The sequence below is a fragment of the Condylostylus longicornis genome, unplaced genomic scaffold (assembly GCF_029603195.1).
Source record: "Condylostylus longicornis isolate FDR11 unplaced genomic scaffold, ASM2960319v2 ptg000037l, whole genome shotgun sequence".
Lineage (NCBI taxonomy): Eukaryota > Metazoa > Arthropoda > Insecta > Diptera > Dolichopodidae > Condylostylus > Condylostylus longicornis.
Genome location: NW_026578006.1, coordinates 946048 through 968371, shown reverse-complemented (window position 1 = coordinate 968371; position 22324 = coordinate 946048). Strand labels below are relative to the sequence as shown.

General features: G+C 21.9%; 1 protein-coding gene and 1 long non-coding RNA gene across 2 annotated transcripts in view; one reads left to right on the top strand and one right to left on the bottom strand.

Annotated features, from left to right (window-relative positions):
• The first annotated feature begins 799 nt into the window (after positions 1-799).
• The window catches only part of LOC129608846 (GTPase-activating protein skywalker), a 38884-nt gene continuing 17359 nt past the window's right edge, over positions 800-22324 (top strand). Inside the window, exon 1 of the mRNA XM_055520599.1 lies at positions 800-1166. Within this exon, the coding sequence (XP_055376574.1) occupies positions 1034-1166 (133 nt within the window). The 5' untranslated portion in view covers positions 800-1033. The remainder of the gene's footprint in view (positions 1167-22324) is intronic.
• On the bottom strand, positions 10979-12838 carry LOC129608847 (uncharacterized). The gene is made up of 4 exons (XR_008696916.1): positions 12524-12838; positions 12019-12139; positions 11550-11958; positions 10979-11478 (listed from the first exon to the last, which is right to left on the bottom strand). It is a non-coding gene; the product is annotated as an uncharacterized LOC129608847 (long non-coding RNA).

Genomic DNA, 22324 nt, shown 5'->3' with positions numbered 1-22324 from the left:
AAAAATTCCAAAATTTATTTTGTGTTTAAATTCAAAAATATAACAACAAAAAATACGTAAATTTTATTAAAAAAAAAAATCTGTGTAAATGTTTTCTAGTCATTTCAATTTTTAATTTTTGGAATTCATAAATAAATTTTAAATAAAAAAATAAATAAATAAAATCAATTTGAAATTCTAAATGCAATTTTTAGAACAAAAAATTTGAAATTATTATTTTTTTTTTAATTAATTAACGATCAACGAAACAAAAAGAAATTATTTAAAATTTAAAGTAGCGTTTTAAATATTGAAATTGTTTTTTTTTTTAAATATTTTTATTAATTATTGAAATTAAAAATTTTAATTAGTTAAAAAAGACTTTTTTGTTTGTTTTTGTATATAAGTACCTAAAAATTTATATAAGAAATAAATTTTTAATAATTAATTTATTATATAAAAAGTGTAATTTGTTAATGGTTTATATTTTTTGTTTTATATAATTTAAATAAATTGAATTTCGTTCCTTTTGAAACAAAAAACAAAAGTTAAATTTAAAAATACCCAAGAATATAAAAAATATTTTTTTTTTAATTATTTTCTAATATTATACTACTTATTATAAATGTATATACTTATATATTTGTAAAAGGTGTTTTTATAAACTATTCTTTGTTTTGTTTTGTAAAATATTCTCAATTGCATTTAATTTAAAAAAAAAAATACTTATTATGAAAATCTTATTAATAAAATTATAAAAAAATAAAATCTGTGTGTATTATAAAAAGTGTATACATTAAAAATTAATTGAGAATTTACAAGAATTGATAAATTAAATTAATTAAAAAACAAAATTTTTTTTTGACACAAATAATACTTATAATAAAATTATTTAAAAAAAAAAATAAATTAAAAAATTAAAATATATACATAAAAAAATAAAAACACATGTATATTAATTACAAATATATAAACTTACATTAAAAAAGAAAAAAAATAATATAAAATTGGTAATTGTTTGGCTGGTGTAAAAAAAAAATTTATTAAATACAAAATGCCAGTTAATGGTGATACATCGGCTAATGCTGATAAATTAAGTGGTATTGAAGAAGAAAGTGATTTATATGAAGCATTTGCACCACATGTTGATACAACACAAATAAGTGTATTACCAGCAACACCACCAGGTATTTTTTATTTTTATTATTTTCGTTTATTATTATTATTATTGGAATTAAACATTCACTATTTTATTACTTACTTAATTGTTAATTATTTAGTAATAATTTTTTAAAAAATAGGAAATAAATATTCCAATTTTAGTCTAACACATTGGAATAGTTATAATTCTCGTATATATTTAGAAATTTCCCCGAATATTATAAAAATAAAATTGACAAATTTATTGAATTAGACTCCTTGGGAAATGTTCCATAATTAAACCAAAAGACATGTTGCAGTTTTCAAATTTAATTGCCAGAATATTATTTAAATGACAATTTCTTTAAGTTTTTGAAGCAAAGTATATTTTCTAAAATGTTTATCAAACTTGATTAAATGGAATATTCTTAAAACAAAATTTTTTATTTCTAAATGTTGAAAAAAAAAAATTTAGTTAACTTAATTGTTATGCCAAATATGATTTTTAAAAATTTTTCTTCAATGAAACAAAAAGTCTTAACAATTTACATAATTTCATTTTGATTATACAAGTTCCATATCCAAGTATTCAGGAATTGTTTAAATATAAAATTTTGTAATTAATATTTGTGTTATAATTAAAAGCTAACATTAATATATGTTAGATGTTGTGTATACGGAAAATTTAACAGATTCTTGAATGAATTTTTAATGCCATTATAAATTAATTGACCAATACAATTTAAATAATTCAATAAACTTAAATTTCTATTACATAATTCGAAACTATTTATTTATACGTATGTATGTATACCTATATACTACCAAGTTTAAAAAAAAAATATTGTTTATTCTTAAAAATTCTTAAAAATTTAAAAAACTTAAGTAATTCATATTCTTTTATTTTTTTGCTGAATTTTCTTCTTTTGATTATACGAAAGATAGAAAGTATTTTTATTTTAGTAAACAAATTTGTTTAGATTCTATATAGATATAGTTAATAAACTTATGTTTATCTATAGATTATACTAATCACAATATAGATACAAACAGATATAAATATGTAAAAATATATGTACATAATTCAATTTAAAAAGTCGGCGTGCGTAGCCTGCATAATTCTAATATAGTACAAATTTTTTGCGGTTTTACATTTTTCACTGTTCCTACTTAATTTATATACTTTTACGAGGTTTCATTTCTATTTTACAAATATTACACATTTAAATTTGTCATATTTTTTATGATTCATAGTTTTATTTAAGGGTTTTATACAATTAATTTTCAAATTGTCATGAATTTTTATTAATACTTAAAAGGACAGAAATTCCTCCGTAAGTATTTTAAAGCAACTGAACAGGACTTACATTTTTTCCCGATTATATTCGGTTTTATTGAGGATATATTTATTGTAAATTATCTCCTTGATTTGCGGTTAAGTAAATAAATAATTATTGTTCTACATATCACAGTTACAAATTCTTGTAACTTATTTCTTTTAATATTATTGATTAAAATTCAATTATGTAAGCTTGTTATTTGCCTCTCTATTCTTCCTCTCTCTCTTTTTCTTTCTCTCTAACTTTAATTTCTCATCTTTAAATTGGAAAATCTATGCCAATTCCTATCAGACTGAGCCAAGTTATTCAGAAAAGAAAATCAAAAAATTGCGATCATTTTGAATTCTGTTGGCTTCATTATTGTAATTAAAAATTAATATGTAAATTCAATACGAGCAGGCTATCATGTTCTAAAGAAAATTTAAGGAGAAAATTATAAAATATAACGATATGGGTATATGGTAAGAAAATTATGAAAAACTTTCAGTTTTTTTTTTGTCAAGCTTTTTTGTTCAAAATTGACTCTGCAAGGCATCAAGTCCATAAAAATGGAATCAAAAGCTGATAAAAATAATATTACAGCAGTTTAAAACACAGCGAACACAGCTTATTTCTACGAAAATATTTTTTCTTTTCATTTTCTCAAATTACTTCAAACTAAAAAACATCTGTTTTTTTTTCTTATAAATAAAATTATTAATTCACAATTTACTTGTTATGTTTTTGTCACTGATTGATTTATTTTTATTTGAATCGGTTCAGTGAATATCATCTCCAAAATATAGACAGAACTCATAATGACTGCGCTAGTTTCATAATTAAATTTCCTAAATAGTTCTTATATGCGTGCATGTATAAAAATACATAAATAAATATTATTTATTAATCACTTTATTAAAATGATAATGGTATCATGGCTTGTGTTCTGATGATATTCTCGTATTTATGAGTATGTATGTATGTACGCTAATAGATGTACATATACATATTTCCATATCAGTTTTAGTATTGACTTTTAATTCTCTTTTATTTTATTTTTCATTCTTTTGTCTTTTTGATCTATATTTTTATTATTTTATACTTAACTATAAGTACTTGTGGATGTGTTTATTAAAAATATATAGGATAATCATTTAACATGTTTAAATTTGTAAAGCCCATATTTATTATTATATTTTATTTTTAGTGTTTACTTATTGATCATTTGTAATCAATCACTCATTTTCTGCCTTTCCTTTTTGTTTACCTCACAAAAACCAAACAGACAACAACAGTCAATAACTCACTAAATCTGTTATCATCATCACTATAGTCCTTTATTTTGTAGTTAAATATACATTGTTTATAGTTAAACTAATACATACTTACAAGCATAAAAATATATTCATATATATATATATATAGTTGTCCGCATATACATTTTTGTATATAAATATGTTCTCCATTAACACTTTGTTTATATAATATTACGGTATGAGTACCATAGCAATCCATACAATTCATATAGTTTTATTTATGGAGTAAAAGTCCATTATAAGTGCTGTACTTAAGTTAACGCTGCACTTGATAAGTATGGTTGTCTAAATTTATATTGACATATTTTATAATATTTAATTAATATATTGATAAAGTCTCCCTAAATTACCGTAAAATTAAATATTACAATTGTTACTACACTTGAAAAATTAATCACTGAAAATATAAAATAGTTTCTTAAAAATTGCATAATTTTGGGAGAAGAACAAAAATTAAAGTTTGTTTAATTAAAATTAAGAAGTTTTTAAGTATTTTTGATATTTGTTTATATATTTCCAGTGCTATGACATTTACCATTACTTTTATAGAAATTTGGTTAATTTATATGCAATTTCAAAGAAACAATTGGCTGAAAGTTATAATTTTTGAGAGAAAGAAAATATAAAAAAAAAACTTCTTTTTTGTCGGTGGCAATTAATATTGAAAGTTTTGCTGTTTGAATGTTATAAATTTCCAAAAAAAATCTTGTTATTTTCAACGTCCGCGTTTCAAATTTTGTAAAGAGACATGTGGATTGAAATATGAGTACATTCTTTTCTATAAATTAGAAGGATGCTTTAAATTTGATTTTGAAACTTTTGTTCTACAGCATTTTTGTCCTAACATTTCTTTATTTCAAATCTGATTTTTGCAAATTTTTAATTTAACAAATTTTGCTTCCAAAATTTATTCATTTAGTATTAGGTTTTTCCTCTCTTCTTTCGATTAAGAAATTTCGATAAAAATTTACATATTTCTTTGTACACTAGCATGTATGAGTTTCAATTTTTACCCGTATTTGCATATATACCGTAACATTAACGGCAATAGGTATGTAAACACTTAATTTGTTTCTTTTTGTGTTTCATTTTTCACATTGTTGATGTGATATATTGATTTTATATTTTTTTATTCTTATTTTAGTAAATAAAATATATATATATATAGGTATATACATAATATTATTTAAATAGGTATATGTATAGAAAATGGTTACACACATGAATACACAAATAACAAAATTACGTTTAGAATACCCCGGCTTTTAAGAAAAATAAAAGTCAAGAGAAAAAAAAAGCAAAACAGAAAGAAAAATCTATTTTTGTTTGGAAAATTTGCTTATGATAAAATAAAAAAAAAATATTAAAAATAATTTTTTTTTTTTGATATGAAACAAAGTATTTTGTTTTTGTATCCACTTATAATATTATGATTGATATACAATAGTACAGTTTTTGTTGAAAATATTATGGACAGTAGAAAAGAAAGAAATTTTTAAAATCTTTATTATTTTAAAAACACGAAATACAACAAAAATAATCGAAAAAGTTAAAATGAATCAAATAGAGAGAAATTGTGAATAGCATTGAGCAGAAGAGTATTTGTTTTTTGGGATATTGTATTGTACTTGAAATTGAGAAGAAATTAAAAATTGAAATAAATAAAATTCCCGTGACAGTATTAAAATTTTATTGTGTACATACATACTTAAATTTATTTGTTTTTGACAATTTTTTGAAAATAATAAAAGTATGTGTGCAAGTATGTGCATATAGTATTAAAATTTGCCTACGTCAAAATTTATATTTAATTTTTTAAAAAAACTAGAAATTTTTGTTTCCGATTTCGCCAATTTATATTATTCAACGTGTTGAACGCTTTAGATTACTAATATAATTTTCATATTGGTCTTTCTTTTGAATTGAATTTTTCTCACTCTCATGAATTTTTCTCATGAAATTCTTCTCACTGTTTCTCTTTTTGAATTTGCAATCAAGAGGGTGTTAATATATAATAATTAATTAAACGATTGAATACTTAATAAAGAAGTTGTGACTAGAGAAATACTAAGTAGTAGCAAATAGAAATAAAATTAAGTATTACTTAAATAAATGAATAATTTGATTTAACATTTTGAAAATATGTATTTGATAGAACCGAAGTCACTTTTCGAATAACACAATTAACATAATTAATTAAATTAGCAAAAATGTAACTTGTAATTCGGTCAATATAAAAAATGAAATTTTGTACACAAATTGATTTCTTCTCTAGAACAAATTTTTTTTAGATCTCTCTCTGCTTCAACTTAAATCATGAAAATGCAATTTTTGGGCAAAATTTTCACAGTTTGTAGTTGCCGATAACTGTTTGATTTCTTTGTATTTTGTATCTCGCTCGAATTTCTACTTTCGAATTTTTTTCTCTATATTTTCATAAAAAAATAAAGTAATTGTATTTAAAATGATAACTTTATTCTTAAATTAAATATAAATATTTAAAATGTGATTAAAACTTTTTGAATTTCCCCTAAATTTATGCAAAATTTTATAGTGATAGTAGAAGAGAATTTTTTGAATAAAATTTTTTTCTTATTTAAATCTAAGGTATCCACATACATATGTACATATATATTCAAAAGAATATTTTACTTTATGGTACACACTGTGTTTCTCTTTTTCCACATTCTATTGTGAAAATAAAAAGAAAAATATTTATTTTAATTCTTAATTTTTGTTGACAATTTATTTTATGGACTTTTTTGCTTATTCATGAAAAAAAAATTTTACTAATTTTTTTTAATAAAAGAAAAAAAAAATCACGCGATCGACTCAGAATGAAAAATTAAATAAAAAAACCGAACCATTAATGTTTAAAAAAAAAATTTTACGAAAATTTATATTTTTTTTTTTTTATTAAAAAAATTTTAGATCTTCAAATAAAGTTGTAAAAGTGAAAATAATATTCGTGAGCTTCAAAATCATTTTCTTGAAGTTTCAAATTGAATTCGGAAAACTAAGTCTAATTTAAACCGAACTACTGTAATATTGAATCCAAGAATTTTCAAAATTTTGCACAAATTTCATTTCAAATTAATTATTAATATTTTTTATAAGTACCTACCCAACAATACCATTTGAATTTAAGCTTTGAAACAATAATTTTTCGACCTTAGAAGTGTGAAACCTTTTGACTTATGTTATTGTTTTTATATTTAAAAATCTGGATGTTTGCCAAATTACTTAAAATTTATTGTCTTCATTTACTTACCTAAAAATATTTTCACTTAAGATCAATATTGAGATATTTTTTTTAATTGTTTAAAAAATAATGTTTTTTATCTGCTTGTGGGTAAGTATAAGTTTTTGTCATATTTTTGATAATATGCAAATATTTTGTGATAATGAATTTCAGACTTCAGTTCACTCAAGTGACGTCTCGATGTCATTTTATATGCACTTATGTATAAAATATCTTTATTTTTCTTAACTTTTTTATTACTGTTAAACTTAATCTCATTTAATTTTAGTGCACTAGATATTTAATTATTCGATTGATCTTATCACTTTGCTAGCTAAATATCAACTAATTTATAAAAATTTCTAGTGATAATCAAATTTTTAGAATTATTATTTTCAAAATATTGAAAAAGAATTTGACATGAAATTCTTTAACTTATTAGGAATATTGAAATTTTTTATTTTAAATTTTTAAACTTTTATACATTCAATAAATTTTTATATAATAAAACAGATAATTATTTAAATATATTGTTCAAATATGACACCCTCGCAGCAAAATTATATTAACTCTTGGATTATGTTAAAAAAAATGGATTATACTTACATGAAAACTGAGAAAATTAAGATTCTTTTCAATGGAAAAATTGGCTGAGAAATTTCATTTTTTCTAATTGATACATTTTCATTGTAGGGGTGCAATATGTACTCGTATATATACACACAAATTATATTTGTATATCATATCTTTGTATTTATATATTGATATATAAGTAGGTATATATATATATATACATATTATATTTAAATTAAAGTAATCAACAATCTATTTACTTATTATGTCTCGTTATCTTTATAGAAGCTCAACTTAAAATGTATTAAAGAATATAAGTAAGTAATATAAAAATTTTATTTTGACGTGTGACGGAGTGTGTTGCTTTTTAAATATTTTTTATTATAAGTAAGTATGTAAGTACTCTTACTTAAATAATATTAGATTAAATTGGTATAATCTGAGTGTATAAGAATTATATCTCTATATATAAGTATGTATGTATATTGTGTATTTATGCAATATTAGTCTTTATCAATTATAGTTTACTATTAGGGAATACTTTTTTTTTTTTTTTATTTCACAATACAAATTTTCACACATTTTCTCAATAAATACAGTTAAGAATAGAAGCTAAACAAATTAAGTAAGTAAGTAAGTGAGGCGAATTATTGAAATATTTTTATTAAATATGAATATATATATATAGTGATAGCATATCTTAGAGTGTGTCTGCAAAAATTTTCAGATTTCACTTATAAATTTAAATGAAGAATATTGGTTTCTCTATTATCTATTTGAAAATAAATAAACAAATTTATTTATTTATTAAAAAAAAAAATGTACAAAAACCAATAAATTTCGATACTAAAAATGTAAAAAGAATTTTTTTTTTGTTGTACAGTAATTGTATTTTTAAATGAAAAATAAATCTAGAATTTATTTTATAGGAGCAACAATATTCATTGTAATTGAGCTCTTAATAGCTTTTATGACATTACCACTCTATTTTTAAAGCTGTAAAATAATACTTGGAGTTCTGATACCCACATATACTTATGTACATTGTAATTATGTGCCGACTTAGCTGTGTCTTGTCATCCGGTCATAAGTCAATTCGATCTTCAGTTTTGTTCGTTCCCTTTCCATTCGTTCATAATTACATTTGCGTCCGTTTCTATTCGGCCCATTCGTTGCGTCTGTTCCTCTGTTGCGTTTGTTCTAACCTAAACTCAAAATTATTTGAGCTACGCTCAGAAAATCTTTACAAAATTCTACTTAATTCTACTTCTCGGAAGAATTGAATTATTGGGTTTTTTGTTTTTGCTTTAATTGTGCTTAAAATATATTTAGAGCTATTTTTTAAACATTTGTGAATCATTTTTATTTTATTTATTTGGGAAATTACTGTGAAAGAATCAATGATTGCCTTTTTTTTGTGCGACTAAAATTTAATATACATAATATATGCACATATTTGTTATACAATTCTTATACATAATGTATAAGTAGAAAGCAAAAAAAAAAACAAAAAAAAAAATAAGAACTAAAAGTTCACAGAGTGCTCGGAAAGTTGCTAAATTTTTTTTTTTTAAAGTGTGCAACTTAAGTATGCTTAAAATTTTTTTTTTATTTTTTTTTTTTTAAATTTTGCTTCTTGATGTATAAAGAAAGCTTTTAAATATTTCTTACGAGCACAATTTCTTTCGGACCAGATAATTTATAAAAATCTTTTTTGAATTTTCTTTTTCACTTGAAAAAAGGACGTATTTAATTCACTTTAATTAAAATAATTTATTATTGTCACGTAGATCGTTTAAGAATGTTGAGTAAACTCATCAACAATATTGAGGAAAATTTTAATAATTTTTGTAATTTTTAAGAAATTATTTAATTTTTTTTTAGAGCTAATAATATTTGATATTTTTTTAAAATGTTGGATATTTATTTGGCTTCGATTTTAGATAGGATGAGAATTTTTTGAATAAAAATATTTAAGATTTTTAAATGCAAAATTTAATTTGCTCAAAGACTGCGAGTTCATTCTAATTTCAATTTGGTTTTTAAATTTTAAGAAATCCTAGATTAAATCTTTGTACTGCAAAAAATAAAGCAAAAATTTTTTTTTATATGTACATACATGCGTTATATTCTTAATTTGCGAAGATTATTACTATTACAATCAATAATAAGAAACTAAGTAAATAGAAAATGTGTTAATTAAACAAATTGGTATCTGGTTATTATGCTTATATAGTGAAAATATACTAAAATTAAATTTTATAAGGCATATCTTACCCAAAAAAAGGAAAAATAAAATACCAAAACATAAAAAGAAATAAAAATACAAAAATGAGAATAATACTCTTTTTTGAGATAGTGAAAATATAAAAATTATAAATACATAATTACGTTCATATATAGACTCATAGAGTACAAGTAGATTACGTTCAAAACTGTTTGAATTGAAAATGTTTTAACTGCAGATATTAAAATTTTAAAGTATAACACATTTAAAAAAAATTGTTTCTTTTCAATTTAGAAATATTTTTTATTTTTTTTTAAGAATTAAGTACACTGAGGGAAAAAAAATGTAAAATTAAGTAAAAAAAATCTTAAATCAAGTATAAATCACGATGATTATCGACCAACACTGAAACGAACTTAAAATAAGTTTAAACAAATTTAAAATAAATATGCCTAAACTTAAATATTTATTTACTAAAATGAAATGACTTACACTTGATTTAAGATTTTTCATGATTGTTTTAACTTATTTAAGATATTAATTTAAGTTTGAGTAAACTCAATTCGAATTTTATTAAATTTTAAATTGAGAGTAGGGCCTATAAATTTAAGTTTACTTACATATTAATTTAAATTTAAATAATTTTAATTTCAACAGTTTAATTCAAAAATTTAATTAAAAGATGGATTTGAATATCATATTGATATTTTGTAATATGAAGTTACTTTTTTCAAAACTCCCAATTTTTCAATCAAATTTAAATCAATTGAAACAACAATTATTGTTCAAATTTAAGCAATTAATATGTAAGTTACCTTAAAATAATTGGGAATGGGTTTCAAAATCTCAATTTGATAATAAAAAGAAATTTGCAAATTCGATCCGAAATTTTACAGAACTTTCTTTTTTTAGGTAAATTTCTTATACTGTTCTGAGTTGCTAACTTTTTGCGATCTGAAAAAGAAAATATGTATAATTAACAAAATGGAAACTTAAAGATTTTGACACTTTATTAACATAAATTATTTGTTTTTTAGTAACATAAATGATTATTTTTCTTCATTGATGATAATTCTTACATAAACGGTTTATAAATATTTAATTTGTAAATAAGTTTTTCCATTATTAACTAAATATATATATGTAACGGCAAACTTGTAAATTATTTGATTTTCGACCCACTTCAAATGATTGAAAGTGATCATCCGAACTTTATAATTTTATTTTCTTTCATTTACAACAAAAAATTTTTCCAATTTTAACAGTTCCGGTAACAGTATTTTCCTCATTATATTATATTAAATAATATTCAAATTTGTAAGTGGTTCGTTTATAAATCAGTATTTCCAACAGCATCATTGATTGCAAATTTAAATTATATTCCTGCATAATTTGTAGAAACTTAATGTCTTTCATTATGGCAGAAAAAAACTTGTTTTTTCTAAATTAATCGTACTAAATTTACCATATTGGATATGGAAAGTTAGGCCCCTTTCATAAGTCAACAAAAACTTAGAGGACTTTAGACCAGACTTTTTTGCTAATGTATGAGACGGATTCATTCCTGACGTAATATTACTAAAGTAAATTATTGCTTCTTTATGTTTATCTTCGGTTCACATTGGCTAAAGACATTTAAGAGGTCCACAATTTCTTATGAGTGCGAGGAATAAAATTATATTCCTAGAAATAAATAGAAAAAATAATGTATGAAATGAAAAATGAAATGTATCTGCATATAGCTTCATACATACAATAAGACAACTTATTTTGTAATTAATTTTATCAGGGAAGTTCACACATAATTTCAACCAAACTTGGAAAATCGTTAATTTTCAAATTAACGTCGTTTGCTACTAATTCTTCCACAATTATTCATCTTTTGATTTTGATTGACGATTGTTCATCTTTTGATTGCATTGATATTGCAAAATTAAATATTTTTCTCTACTTGTGGATGAAATTTTTTTAGAGAAATTCTAAAAAAAAAAATTTTAAGTATTATTTATTTTTAACAGAAAATACTGTGACTAAACACTTCCGTTTAATGCATCAGATTCACTTTTTTTGTTAGCTTTCTGGTACACTGTTTGATCAACCCGAACTTTCATTGACCCACTGTGTAATAGAATTCGTAATAGTAACAGTATCGTCCATTCCAAACTAAAATCCGTGAATAAAAATCTAAATTAAAATTTTTTTTTGTTAATTCGTGCTACGTACTTCTTGTTTTCGCCAACGAAGTAGTTTTTCGAAAAACTCAGCTCTGATACCAATATATTATATGTTTCTCGTATTTCGTCTTTCGAGGTATATTGCAAGCTTCTAAAAGTTATGTCAGAGCCTGAAATGTAATTGCATTTTTAAATAAAGATATGCGCTTAAAGTATGCATATATAGTTTTGATTTTGCACAAAAAAGATTAGAAATAATAATTTTCAATTCAAATGGTTTAAAATTTAAACTTTTAAAAATTGAACCTTTAACGTGATCACTATAAAAAATTGTTAAACATTGCAGTTTACATAATGTAAATTTTTAACTTTGCAGTCTATATTTTACTTACACGTAAATATACAAAATGTAGTGTAGTATTATATGTAGATATATAGATGTATATATATGTATATATATATCTATACCTACAGATATACTTCGTAGTTTAAACATTTTAAAATGCGTCTAATTTTTAAACCAAAAATGCATTAGAATTCATTGAAATACTTACGCTTCAGATATGTAAAAGCCTCTGTTATATCTTTTTTTCTAAAAAATCGAGTAAATGTTCATCATCCTCATTTTCGCTTATTAATATTACGGATTCGTGAATTTGTTCATTGCCATATTTTTCTTTTGTTGATTTTGGTTGTCCACTTAAATAATCGTCTAAAATAATTACCGGATTTTCTTCACTCATTTTATCAAATTCATTTTTATTATTACTTAAAACTTTTTTTTTTATTATTCACTTTTTAAAAACATTTTAAAATTAAATTTAACATATTAAATTATTAAATTTAATATGTAATCTATTTTTTCGTTTAAACAAGTCAAAACACGTTTATAAACATTGCGGCACCAAGCATAAAGTCAAACTGAACGAATTATGAGAAAGAAAAAATTCTTCTCGAATTTGTCCCGTTAAAATATGAGAGAAAATGTTGTGAAATATGTGAAAACATTGTATTAAGTTTGAAAAATCTTAATTTAAAATTGATTGATTTCATTTTAAGCTTGTCAAAATAAATAATATAAATGTAAATTTGAAATTTAAAAATTTGATTTTTAAATTTTGATATTGAAATAACATCATGCCAAACCCATTTCAATAACTACAATTTCAAAGCAAGATTTTTAAATTTTAGTTTTATTCTAAGTTTGGAAATACTTATTTTAAGTTTGGTTTCGAGTTGAAATAACTTTGGAAAATATTAATTTAAGTTTGCAATAATTATTAAAATGAAAATAAAGCAAATTTAAATTAACAATTAAAACTTTGATTTGATTTTAAGAATAGAAAACTTTAAATTTAACATTGTTAATGTTAAAATAAAATTTTTAGAATTCAAAATTAAAACAAAATTTTCGTATTAAATTTTAAAAATGTTAAATTAAAACTCTAAAAGTTAAATTAAGTTATTTCTCTTTATATTTAAAATTTTTCATAGTAAAAATAACATTTTTTTAAAAAATCTTAAATTAAGTACGCAAAATTTTAATTTTTCAACTTTTTTTTCCCTCAGTGTAGTTGCTTTTCCTATATTAGGTTATTCCTTATAAATTTTGCAATAACTTGGAGAAAAAGTATAGAAATAACATTTTTGACATTTATTTTGACAAATAAATAATTGAATTAACAATAATTAATATAAAATTTCGTTCCTGCGCTCTTTGAACGTTATAGGAACTTGCATTTCTGGCATTATTTAAAATTAAACTTAAAAATAATTTTTCATAATAAGTATATTCAATTAACACTTCTATATATAAGTAACTATTACAATTTTATTTATGCATATTCATTTAAAATTTGAGTTATAATTTTGCATTTTATTATATAAGCTGATTAATTAAAACTGGTGTTGTATAAAAATTTCACCCACTTATAAACTATCAACAATTTTTTAAACATTGTAATACATAAAAACATAAGAAACCTATAGTAACACAAGCAAACAAAAACATTAAATGAAACCATTAATTTGACAGATAAAAAAATTATTTGACAGATAGTTAGTGCCTTTTTTTTTGTATCAGTCAATTTTTTTTCAAAAATTTTTCTGTTAATACAATTGAAACTCTTCATTTCATTTAAATTTTTTCTAAATTGTTTTTTAAATACAAAAACACATAAAAATATTATTATTTAACATACAACAATTATATATTCCATTACCGGTATAAATAAACTTAATATTGTATTAATAAAATTATATTCGATACTCAGCTCTCTTCTACACTTTACTCTACTACTTAAACTTTAAATTTTCTCTTTCTCTTTCTCTCAGTGTTGATTATTATTTATTTATTTATTTATTTATTGTGTATTTAATTCTCATGTGAAATCGCTGTATATGTTAGTTCTAACAATCCTAAATCGCAATTTTATTGTTATTTTAGTTTTTTCGTTTCTTTTTTTTCATATTAAGTATATTTATATATTGTCAGCCAATTAAATAAATAAAGTAAAAAAAATAATAATAATGTAAACGAAATATTTAGTAGATACTGACAAATAAATACATCATTATTATTACGTTTACATTAAAAAAAAAAAAGCAAAACTAAAAAAAGAAGAAAGGGAAAAAATTTGAAATATTCTCAGTTCTGATCTGATCGCGACTTGAATAATAATCAATAAAAAATTAAATGACGGATGGATGATCAATGGCGATGACGGCGGTGCGGTGATCATTTTTCTTAAACAAAAAAAAAAAGTGAATTCTTTGGACTCTTAAAAAGAAAAGACAAAAAAAAATTATTTTGCAGTTCTACCGGATTTTGTTTTTATATTTTTTATTGGTTTTTTTTTTCTTATATTTTTTCACGTGATGATATAATAGTGATCTTATTTTTTAATTAATGAGAACAAGTGATAAATTAGAATGTTAAAGGTTATAATAATATAGATACTGCCTTTTTATTATTGTACATGTAAAAAAAAAAATAACATTATAGTTTTTTTTTATAAAAATAATAATAATAATTAAAAATAATTAAATTAAAAAAATAAAATAAAAAATAAATATAAATAAATTAATATTTATCACCTGTAATAATTATTTTTAATAAAATTTCTATATATAAATAAGTATAATAACAATGTTTATACAAAAGTGTTATATTTATTATAAAAATAAACAAAAGCTTTTCTAAAAAGGAAAAAAAAAATTTTTTGTTTTGTCAAAACTAAGAAAAAAAAAGAAAACAATGTCAATAACTTTGAATAAAAACTAGAAAAGCTTATAATTAATTGTTATGTGTGAATAAAATTAATTGAAATTTTGTTAATTCTATTTGTGTATATGTACATATTTATGTATATAAATATATAATTAAATTAAAATAATTAAATATCATAATCGATTAAAAGTTTATTAAATTATAATACAGTTTATTATTATAGATCTAATTAATTAACAGAGATAAAAATAAATAATTTTTTTAATTAATGAATTGCTAGATTTTTGAATAATAAAGTAAAAAAAAATTTAATAAATTTAAGGACATTTTAAAAAAAAAATATTTATTTATTTTGCTATTTTTTATTTTCTTCTTATTTTTATTTGATTTTAGAGATTTCGAAGCACCATCATACTTTTTTTTTATTCTTATATTAATTAAATTTTTTTTATTTTTTTAAAATGTAAAATTTTTATGTACTTAATAGAAATTATAAGGATTTAAATTAATTTTAAAGAATATTAAAATTCCAAAATTAATTTTAGTTTTTCAAATACATTCTTCATCGGTTGGTTCACTTATCATTTCCTATCAGTTGCACTTTAATTGAAATTTCTAATAAGTAATTACCTGTAATTGAAATTAGTTAAAAAATTTGAACATAATTATGGAATTAAGAACCAATATTATATAGAAATTAAAAATTAAACTATTCGTAAATTTCTTATAAATTCAAGTCACTCAGATATGAAATGTAGCACCATTAATCATCGAAATGTCAAAATCAATAATTTATTAGAGTTCTCCAGTATATAATTAAAAAAAAATAAAGTAAACAAAGTCTTCTGTCATCATTGTCACAAAATGGGAATGAAAAGAAAAATGAATGGAAGACAAAAATCATCTTTCGCAACGACAAATTCATTTTTGACAGTTCATTTTTATCGACCGCATTGCATATAATAAGGGAGGTTATGTGATAGGAACAAGTTTTGCATAACGAGTTTTCGGTGGGAACGCAGTTCTCCATTGTAGGGAAGCGTGAATAAATTATTGTTAAATAGGTATCAGTCTGTCTGTCTGGGTGTGCTGTATTTCAACGCGTGTATTTTAAGTTCCGCGGATCCGATTTTCATGAAATTTTATATGTGAATTTGTTTTAGCTATGTCATGGACTGATCAATTTTTCGAATCTTTTAAGTTTTTTGGAAAGATCAGGGCTCAAAAACCGATCTTGGGGACGATTTTACATTATCTACGGAACGAATTGATGAAATTTCTTGAAATTTGATATTTGGGTTCTGGTTGTTACTGAAACTAACTGGAAAGCATTTCAGGGAATTCGGATGACACAATTCTAGGTATGTTCACTAAAAACTTATTAAGGCCCTAAAAATTGGAAAGAAGTATTTAAAAAACATTTCTATAACACTTTCACTTAATTGGACATTATATATTGCGATCGGTTACGGCCTGACAAAATCAGAGTTTTTTAAATTACGAAAGTTCAGTTTTTTAAATTATGTCATCAAAAATAAATGATAGGTTCACAAAATAAATGTGAATAATAAAAACAATGATGACAAATTTTAATAAAATGCAGAATTTTTTTAAAAGTATGTACTTACTTAGTAAGTTAAATATAGCCACACTGGAATACAGCGCTGAAAGCAGAATTAAGAATAAAATTTTACTACTAATTACACAAATTCATTTACCTATAAGTTACATACTTTAAATTCCATCAATGTTTTTATTTTGAATAATTTGCACTAATTATAGGCTTTACCTAAATACATAGAATTTGACATTTGAAATCATTTGACGTCTCAAATATATTTAATTTAATTTTAAAATATTTTTCTTAAAATTAAAATTACGTGTTTTTTCCCTCTTGTTTTTGCGCATTTTTTTTGTTATGTTGCAATTATTGTTTGTTGTTGATAATTTTAACAAATTTAACTATTTAGTTATTCTTGAAATCTTAAAAAAAAATTTTTAATTTTTGGCAATAATAAAAAATTTTTTTTTGAAAACAACTTAGAAATGGTTGATTTAAAATTAAAAATTATACGTAAAATGTATTTGTATAATTACAATTTGTGTTAAAGTATAACATAAAATAATGTTTTAAAAGATCAATTACTTAAAATATGAATAAAATTTTTATTAAATACACAAATTAAATTCTCATGTATTAGTGTTATACACTTATTTAATTCTAAACTAATTTGTAAATGTTTACAATATTTTTTTGTTGAAAAAGTTTATTTGTGTGGTTTTTCAAACACAACTATTTTATGTTTAATTTTTGATGCATGATAATTATTTACAATGTTTTATAATTTTTTTGTGCAATATGTATACGTTTATTTATATATATTTTAAAGTATTCATATGTGTCTGTATATTCATTCATAAACGGAAAATAGAATTATTTAAAAGTGTCAACAAAAAATTAGAGAAAAGTATTTAAATTTTTTGTTAAGTATATAAACAAGAAAATAACATAATTAACCCTCCTTTGTTCTTAAAAAAAAACTACGTTTTTATACTTCATGTGTAGATTTCTACACATATGAAATATCTATTATTTTTTTATACTTTATTCAAATCAAAATGTAGAAAAAGGTGAAAATATATTAAATTAATTTATTTGAAAAAAATTTTGTGCAAACATATCTATTGTGCTCCGCTTTACAACATGGTTTTTTGCAACAACAGCAGATTGTCTCATGTACGTTATTTTTTTTCTTTGAATCTTTTTCGTAGCAAATGTGGCATCTACCTCTTCCTTTGAGCTGTTCTGGAATGGTTTTTAGGCGTTTTGAAGCTGGGGCTTCGTTTTCAAAATCAGAATCCTGTTCTGTTATATTTTGAAGCAGTGATGATGACATCAAATAGCCAAAAATCTCATATGTGTAGAAATCTACACACATGGGACAAAAAGAGATATTTTTAAATTAAGCAGTGACATCTACCTTAAAGTCTTTAAAATTATGTGTTTCTGGTATTAAATAGAGAAACTAACAAAGTCATGAAGTTTCTTGATTTTGGTGACAATAGTTGCCGCAAAATTCATAAATAAAAAACTTTTTGTGTAGGTTTCTACACAAGGTATAAAGGAGGGTTAAGAAAAAAAATGAGCAAAATTTACTCTATCTTTCTCTCTCTCTCTATATATATTTGTATATATATATTTTAGTATATATTTGAGTATATCGAACAAATATGATATTCGCCGTTAAGTACTTACTCTATCTATTATAAATTAAGCTTTTTTTGCGGATAATAATTTATATTTTTAAAAATAGTCTAATCTGTCTAATATTTACCCTATCTGTCTAATATTTACCAATTAAAATTAAATTTTTTAGAGAAATTTTTATACAATTTTTAATTTTCTCTTTTTTAATTATGCTAATAATTATACTTGAGTACTTAAATATATAATTTTTTGATTTCTTTTTATTATTGTTAAATACTAAGTAATTTATACGATACTTATACTACTTATTCAATAAGTATGTGTTTTTGTTATATTGATATAATAATTAAGTATATCAAGATCATAAAAATATAATAAGTAAGTTTTACATACTTAAGAGGATTAGAAAAAAATTGACTTAAATATTATACGGAGTGAAGAATAATTATTTTAAGTAATTTTAGGAAAAACATTAAAAATAAAAAAATTTCGTATTAGGTATTCGTAGAGCGATTTAATCAGTATTATTTTGTATAACAGTTTTATATTAACTTAATATCATTTTATTGCTCCTAAAATTAACTTACATAAGTAAATTAAAGTTTTTGAAATTAAATAATATTTTATTATGTATATATACATATATACATGTATGTTAATTTAAAAAATAATATTGCTGCAAAAAAAAAAACATGTGAACGCCGTTCTGTCAAAAATTTTTTTTAAAAAGATTTTCATAAGATTTATTCAATTTGTTACAAAGAATAGTGTAAAGAATTAGAAAAATTCATAAAATAAAAAAATAGGAAAAGTGGCCATAAATTTTTATAAATTTTTACAAATAAAAATTTCGTCTGCAAAAATTTCAAAAAAAGGGTTGAATCTCAGATAACTGAATGTTTTCTGTCTCTTTTTACCTCAAAATAGAATTTTATCTGTCAAAAAATAGATTGTGCTCGTTCGTACTATCTCTGAGAACTCAGAGTTTGAGTTAAAAATTCATTATTCATTTAAAAATAAGTTCTATCGCGTTGGTCTTTAAAATCAAAGGTTTCACTTTACAATTTTTTTATGTGAAAAAGCAAATTCTGGCAACTCGGAAATAAATTAGATTTTACTTCTTAATTAAGAACTGAAAACCTCCACTTACTTCTTTTTTTTTTGGAGTTTATTTTGAAGTGAAACCCGACGTATCTCTGTAAGTGATGGTTATTTTGTTTTTCATATTTGCAAACTATTTAAAACACGTCTGTAAACGAGAAGTTCTATTGGAGTACTACGTATGTTTATATGTATATCCTGTTAGATTTGTTATGTGCACAGAAAATAATCCCAGTGATCTTATATTCTCTCCAAAATTTTTTCGAATACTTACTTATAAAATTATTTGGAATACTTATAAATATAACGTAAAATCTACGCGCCTAAAATCATAGCAATATATATACATACATACATATGCGTATGTAAATTCTAATTTATGTAAATAAATTTATAAGATTTTAAATTAAATTTTCAAAAATTATTGTTCAAAAATCTCAATAGAACTTATAAAAGCTCCTAAATTAAAATTAAAAAAAAAACAAGTTCTATCCTATCATAAACAAATTTTAAATATGTATGTATGTGTACGTGTGTTCATTAAAATTTAAAAAAAAAATTCAGTTAATTTAAATGTTAATTTTTTAATTTTTTTGCCATCAAAATCAAGATTTTATATTTTCAAAAATATTTTGAATTTTTAAGCTATAATTAAGTAAAAAAAAAAAACATTGGGTTGGAACAGCACTCAATAATTTTACTTTAAATAAAAGTTATTTTTGACATATTTATTTTTTATATTAAGTATAATAATTAGAATAATTTTTTAAATATACTTACATTAAAGAAAAAAATAATAATAATTGTTATACTTTTTACTTCAATTAGAACTTATAATCTGAGTAAATTTGTAAAATAAATTAAAACGCCATAAGTATTTACTTTTATATTTTTTTCGTATTTTTGTTGTTTTTACTTACAGTTTATATATAGTCTATATGTAAAAATGTGCCCCTCAATGTTATATTGTAGGCATTGAAATTATGCGAGTTTGATTTTTTATTTTAGCAATTCAATTGGCAAGTTAATATTAAATTTTTATTTTTTTGAGAGCAAAAGATTTTTTATGCTAATAAGCATATCAAATGAAATTTCATATTTGATATTTTTATTATTAAGTATATATATACGAGTATATATATACATTTAAGACTAGATTTTTGATAATAAGTACTCAAGACTTACTTATTTATGTAAATTATAGTTTACACTTCCAATTATTAATTGAATAAACTTACTATTTACATATATTTACGATAATATCTACGATTTAATCTGAGTCTGATGAAAGTCGTATATAGAAACCCTATTTGATATAAGACTTTGACTGAAAAGTAATAAAAATTTACTCTTTTATATATACAATAAACGGGCGACAATTAATTTTTTGTGGTCAAGTTTTTGTGAATCAGCCGACTTTTGTTATAGTTATAATTTTCGTACTAAGATTGTAAAATTTTTATGAAATAAAATTTTACTCTCTAACTTCAACATTTTGTATTTAAGGTTTTTACCCTATCTCTTAAAATTATTTTTAAGCAAATATGTACATAACGTATATGTAAGCACTCATACTTAAAACTTTTTGCCTCTTGCTGATTTGAATTATGTAGCAATTTTATTTTATTATTTATATAAGTACTAGCACTCTATAAAGCAACTTCTTTTATCAAATAGAATTACACTCATTTATTTTACAATTTTTTCATAAAAATTATAATAACTGCAAAAACGTTTAATTTTTTAGTATTTGTATAGAAAAAATTGCTTAATATTAAAATTTTAGGTCATTGTAACATTTTTGTTTTTTGTCTTTCGGATGCTTTTGTACTTTAATTTAAAAATATTTTTTTTTAGAATCTGGAAATCATAATTTATTTTCGTTACACTCTGTTGAACAAAATCCAATTCCATATTGTCTGGCATATACAAAATTCTAAAATGTAAGCATAATAAAGCTTTACTTAGTTATCAAAAACTATAGAGTATTGTGAATTTCGAGTTTAATTTTTTAACATCCCGTTTAATAGGTAATATAGTAGAAGTGTTTGGTTAATCCTCTGCCTTTGATATATGAATTTTTCAAGAAATTTCGTTTGTTTGCATAGCGCTTGCAAGTAAATCGAGATTATTTCAATGATTAGAAAAGTTGTTGTTCGCGAAATCATTTGTTTTCTTATAGGAAGAATTTATTAACACTTTCTGCTCTCTATAATAGAACATTGGCTATATTATAAATAAATAAAGATTTGTTTTAAAAAATGCGGGCTCTCTACTCTGCTACTACCGTGGAAAACTAATTTTTGTGTAGAACTGATTACGTATTCCGTTAGCTGCTTTAACTGCGTTTGTAGTGGAACTTTCATTTTCAACACAAATTGCATGTTTGGAATATCTTTAACTGTTTGCTGATGATTAAATTGTCTATACTAAATCTTCGCCTCTTCATGTCATAAGTATGGTTCATGTTATTTCTTCGATAATTTGTAACTGCTTAACTTTCTGCGGAATAGTCTGTCGGTTTGAAATGAAAAACAGTAGGAATTTTAGTTTTTTTTTCTCCATCTTATTTTTACTCTTCACAATCGTTATTTGTTCCTGGTATTTAACTGGTTCCAATGTAAGTATATAAAGTGTGTTTCTCTAGCATTTGAATGATTTCAGATTTGTACGAAATTGGATTTAACTTAAATACGAGAAATAAAAATAAATATAAGTGCAATTTACAATTACAAAAATGTTCTGATGTTTTCTAATTCTTTGATAAGAAAGTATGATGGTGCATTGGATTCTCATATATATGTATGTATATATGTA